Source organism: Eurypyga helias, unplaced genomic scaffold (genome assembly GCF_000690775.1).
Source record: "Eurypyga helias isolate BGI_N326 unplaced genomic scaffold, ASM69077v1 scaffold22850, whole genome shotgun sequence".
Lineage (NCBI taxonomy): Eukaryota > Metazoa > Chordata > Aves > Eurypygiformes > Eurypygidae > Eurypyga > Eurypyga helias.
The window spans coordinates 8263-13527 of record NW_010226626.1 but is presented as its reverse complement, the minus strand read 5'-3'; the positions used below and the strand labels follow the sequence as shown (position 1 = coordinate 13527).

At 51.5% G+C, this 5265-nt stretch overlaps 1 protein-coding gene across 1 annotated transcript in view; it reads left to right on the top strand.

Moving 5' to 3' along the window:
* Positions 1-959: 959 nt before the first annotated feature.
* The window catches only part of LOC104511298 (serine/threonine-protein kinase 32A-like), a gene marked incomplete at both ends in the record, with an annotated part of 11997 nt that continues 7691 nt past the window's right edge, over positions 960-5265 (top strand). Inside the window, 2 exons of the mRNA XM_010153862.1 lie at positions 960-1133; positions 4450-4487. Of these exons, the coding sequence (XP_010152164.1) occupies positions 960-1133; positions 4450-4487 (212 nt within the window). The remainder of the gene's footprint in view (positions 1134-4449; positions 4488-5265) is intronic.

The window sequence follows — 5265 nt, the reverse complement described above, 5'->3', positions numbered from 1 at the left end:
TCTCCTTCTCTCCTTCTCCAAAGAGAAGTGGTTTCTTCCTAGGCAGGTTTTGCTCGTTACCATAACCCAGTTTGATTTAATTTATTATTTGCTCTTTTGCAACAAGCAGCAGCTGCCAGGATCACGCAGTGGCAGCTGGGGATCGATAGGCAGGCAGCGCTCTCTTCGCAGCATTTCCCTTGGCAGCGCTTTCTGCTCATCACCTCCTCATTCTGATTTCGTGCCTGCCTAAATACCGGAGTGATACTCGCCTGGATTGATGCTGATCAGCAAGGATAAAAACAATTTATCATTGGATTTACTGACAGAAAAATGACACAGTTCGAATTCTGTTGCAGAAACCCAAATATCTGTTGGGGAAACGTGTGCGAAAGTCTCTTGGCTTTAAGAGAACCCAATAAATGCAACCCACGTGCCCTGGTTATAGTCCCTTTTCAGCCATTAGCAATGGGATTGACCCCTGAGTGAGAAAAGACACAAATTCTTCCCCCTTCGTTTGATTCGGGGTGTTTTCCTGTGGTGGGGCAGCACACAGGAGTTTCGAATAGGACTGTGTTACTGCCGGAGTCTGCCAGGCTCATCTCATTAGGACACCGGTGCCATTTGGAGTGGGGTGGTCTCGCAACACTGATGCAGTTGCCAGTAGCCTGTAGTTACAGGATTCCTCTGGGATGGCAGGTAATTACATCAATTGGATTTATTTTAGAATGAGGCAGAACTTATGGATGCTAAACACAAAAAATGAGGCTAAAACACGCTGAAGATGACAAATCGTTGAATAACTTGGTGTTCCTTCTGCAACCTCCTGTAACCTGAGTGCCGTTCGGGTTAGGTCATGAAACTCCTATTTCCCGAGTGTGAAAGTTCCAAGAGATTTTGAGTATTCCCAGAGGTACTGTGTCCCTTTACCCATCTTTTTTCACTGTTCTCGTCCCTGAACCGTGCTTATGCCGTTCCAGGTACTCCTTCCAGGACGAAGAAGATATGTTTATGGTTGTCGACCTCCTGCTTGGCGGGGACCTGCGTTACCATCTCCAACAGAACGTGCGGTTCCAAGAAGGCACCGTGAAACTCTTCATCTGTGAGCTGGTGCTGGCCCTCGACTACCTCCAGAGCAGGCACATCATCCACAGGTCAGCGGGGGCTGTGCAGGAGGGCGATGCTGGTGGGCTGATGCGGGACTGACTCTTCCTCTTCGGCACAGGAGGACAGAGAGATGCTTGAGGGCTGAACAAAATACTCTCCTGCGCGTGTTTTAAAGTAGAGCACCCCCTGCCCCGAGGAAAGCGTTTCATACGCGACAGAGAGCGTGTTTCTCACGCTGTATTGCACCTATCGCAGAGGATCTGATTTGTTTGCTGATCCTGCAGAAAGTTCTAATAGGTTTAATTAGCTGCAGCTCATTAATAACCGTGCTGGTCCAGGGAGGGCAGGCGTCAGCATTCAGAATTCCCCTGCTGCCACACTCGGGGTGTCTCCCTTTTGCTCCCCTCTCTGTACCCCACTGACAGGGAACAGGACCGAGCAGCTTGTTTCTGTATGAGGTTAAATCCCCTTCCAGAAGCGGTGAGAGTTTCTGTCTGGGCACCAAGGTTTTTCATGGCCAGTGAAAAGATATTTGAGCTCCTCCCATACATTTGCGGAGCTGCAGAGTAACAGAGGAGGTAGAGCTTTTCCCAGGTTGGAGAAGCAGATCTGGCTCCGGACAGCATCCCATTGGTGTGCCAGGCAGCGCAAACCTCGGGCATCCAAGGGTTTTGACTTAGTAGCTGCTAAGAGGGGGTGTGAGCAGGGAAGGACTAGCAGAGGGGTGATAAAGGCAGGGAGAAGATGCCCCCCTTTATAAACACCACTCCAGAAGAGCGTTCCTGTGAGGTGCAGAAATAAAGCATGGTACACAATTCAACATGAAACAATCCTGGGTGTTGGCAGGGGAAGGAATAGGCTACTGAAGGGCTGGTGAAGATGAACCCTTGTTCGTCTGCTGTTTCCGAAAGGCCTGGTGCACCCACCGCATGCCCGCGCAGCACCGGCGAGGTCCTGCCCTGCTTCGCTCGGAGCCAGCCCTCCCTGGGGATAGCTCCTGCTTCCTCAGGAGTTTGATGCTTGTTTTGTTTCATACCTGCAAGGATGCCTACCTGGGCCAGCCCAGCTGCTTGCCTGGGATGCAGCGGGCGCTGCCATGGTCGGTGACACGGGGCCAGCGTGTGGTGACATCACCCTGTCCCGCACCGCCCGGCACCTGCTCGCCAGCACCAAATAATGAATGAGCATGAATTAAACATCAGGAAACACAGCCCCAGCTGGTGCCATCCTGGGCAGCAAGGGGTAAATCCAGTGTTGTCTTGGCTGGAGCGAACTGAGTGAGGCACAGGGGTAAGGGGGCACAGGGAGGAAACCCTTCCCTCTTAGTAGCACGGTGCACTTGGTAGCAGCGTTCACAGGACAGGGGCTGGAGGTTCGTCATGATATGGTGCTGTAAGAGTGCATCTGTGTGAGGAAGGGACTGTTCCTCAGTGATGACTTGATGACAGCGTGATAACCTGTGCTCCCAAAGCTGCCCCGGGCGGCTGCAGTCCCCGGTCCCAGCTGCATCCCTGCAGATCCGTGGCCGTCAGCATCCCGTGGCCATCAGCGTCACCGAGGGGTGGGCTGGCGTCCCGCTCGGCTGCAGCGGAAGGGCAGGCACGAAGGGGACCTGAGCCAAAGGGTGAAACTCCTGGGATTTTCCCAGAGCGTTGCCTGCAAATGTAGGTGGGAGAAGCTGAAGTTCAGGCAGCAGCGTGTGTTTCACGACTCTACGCGTTAAAGGTGAATCAAGTACAACAAAACACACGTGGCAGCCTGTAAAATTTGCAAGTTATTTAATTAGCACTGTAAGGCGAGCTGTTTAATTAAACACGGTAGCCCAGTGGGACGGTCTTATGTTGATAAGTGACTCGGCTGAGTCGATCACGGCAGCGTCTGTAATTGGGGACATCGGGGAACGGGAGCGACTGCGTATTGCGTCTGCACAAAGCTCCGAGAGAAGCAAACGGGCTGATGGCCACCTGCACTACAGGAGTGGGGAAAAAAGTTGCTCTTTTTTCAGGGTAGGAAATGGTATAACCACTTTATAAACCAGAAACGTACAAAAACTCGATAAACAGAAGTGCCCTGTTCATTGGTGCATCCTGGAAATGACCTGGCTGTGCTGGTGTAATTCCATAGGCTGCATACTGGGCTGAGGGAGGTTGAAAAAGGCCCCAGTGGAAATACAAAAAATAATAATTAAGAAAAAGGTTGAAAAAGGGGTGAAAAACCAAAACCTGTCTTATGGTTCATGTCAAAACTTTGAAAATGTTTCTGCATCGAGGGATTCAAAGAATCCATTCTTTTCAAACTCTTTTTCTGAAATATTCCTTGAAGTTTTGGCTTAAATAATGTTTTCTCAAAAATACCAGGTGTGGCATCTCCTTTTTTTGCTATAAATACGTTCTTCTGACCTGGGCTGTTTGCCTCTAGCCCATGGCATTGCTGCGCTCACGGGGAACACCAGTGCTTTCCTGACTGACCATTCTCTCCGGGTACAGACGCCTGTTCCGGCGGGTACCTGTGTGATGGGGCTGGCACAGGCAAGGTGGCCGGTAGCTGTAGCCCGCTGGAAGTCGTTTGGGTGGGAAGATGCCAGAGAACTGCAAGCTGCTACAGGATAATTAGCTATACTGTCTCTTCCTGATTCCAGGTGCTAGGTGAACTCCAGCTTTGTCTGAGTGTTGGCATGTTTAAAGATCAGACCCTAAACCTCCTCGTTTCTTGAGCCCCAGGCCAGGTGGAAGCAGCGGGCCGTCGCGGGGTGACAGCATGTGTCAGGCTCAGGCAGGCCAACGGGCTGGTGTAATTAGCTCATTAAAACCAGGTAATGTCTTGTACAGCCACTCGGCTGCATCCCGGGGCTGGATCAGGTTCCCATGTCTCCCTTCAAGGGGTAGCCTTTCCCCACAGCAGTGCTATGGGTAGTGTTACTTTGCAGGGTTTATTATTAGGAACAAAACCTGCTGGGAGCTCGTTGGTTTATAGAGCAAAGCTATTAAAATAATTGGATTTTTACTGAGTAAACCAGCTCTCCATAAGGAACTGAGACGGATTAAGCAGTAAAAGGAGGAAAAAGAGAAAACGGGCTCCGTGGTTGTAGGTGGACAGTCTGGGTGCTGCTCTCTAAACCACAGCAGCCCCGACCGCCGGAGCCCTGTTCCCTATTTCTGCTTTTTTTGTTCGATTTGTCGCTCTCAACACCTGAATCAAACCCACGGGAACATCGGAGCTGAAGAGCCCCAGCAAAGCCACCTCCCAGGGCACGGTATCCCCGGAGCGTGTCCCTGAGCCTGGGCTTTGCTGCGGCGCCTGTTGCCATGTGCCATGCCACTTCTCCGGGCTAATGGCCCTCTCCCCTTTGCCTTTTTTCCTTAGGGATATCAAGCCTGACAACATTTTACTGGATGAGCACGGTAAGTGCCGGTTGCTCTGCGGTCGTGCACACGGAAAAGCAGAGTTGGAAACGGGACATCCCACTTGCAGTCCAGGAGCTTGCTGCTTTCCCCTTTTCCGTTGCTCGCGCTCGCAGTCACCAGCTCCCGCTGACCTGACAGTGCCTTGAGGAGGTGTCGGCAGGGACAAGCGGTCCGTGCTGCTGGGGTCAGGTGGCCTTAAATAAGCCGGCCTTCTTCCCAGAGCTCCTTGGCTCTCGATTTAAACTTACTCAGGGTGTAACCATTTGAAGGGAGGCGGCGCGTGGCACCGCAGGCTGCGTGCAGCGTGCGCTCCCAAATGGAATGAATTATTGAGTAGCTAATCTGCATTCACACAGAATGAATTATTGAATAGACCTTATTTTCGTCTTCCTTGACCAGTTGACACGGGGAGGGAGCTCCGAAGAGGGTTCAGGACTGGATCTATTATAGGTGTTGTGATAATTTTTTTCTTGAGTCATTTTCTCAGGCAAAACTCCAGCTATGTTCTTGCCTTGCTCTCTAGACCTGTTTTCTGGCCTGGCGCTGAGAGCACAGCGTAGCTTTTAGCTTATTATAAAAACCCTTTGTCATTTCCTATGTTTTTGAAACCCCACGTAAGTGGCTTGTTGTGAGAAATCCTCATTAGCAACTACTCCAAGGCACTCCAAGAGAACGCGTCGGGGCAGGGACATGGTGTGTCCGAATCCATCATCGCTTCCGAGGCTGGAATAGGGATGCTGCAGCTCCTGAGGAGCCGCGGTGGCTCTGCTGTGAC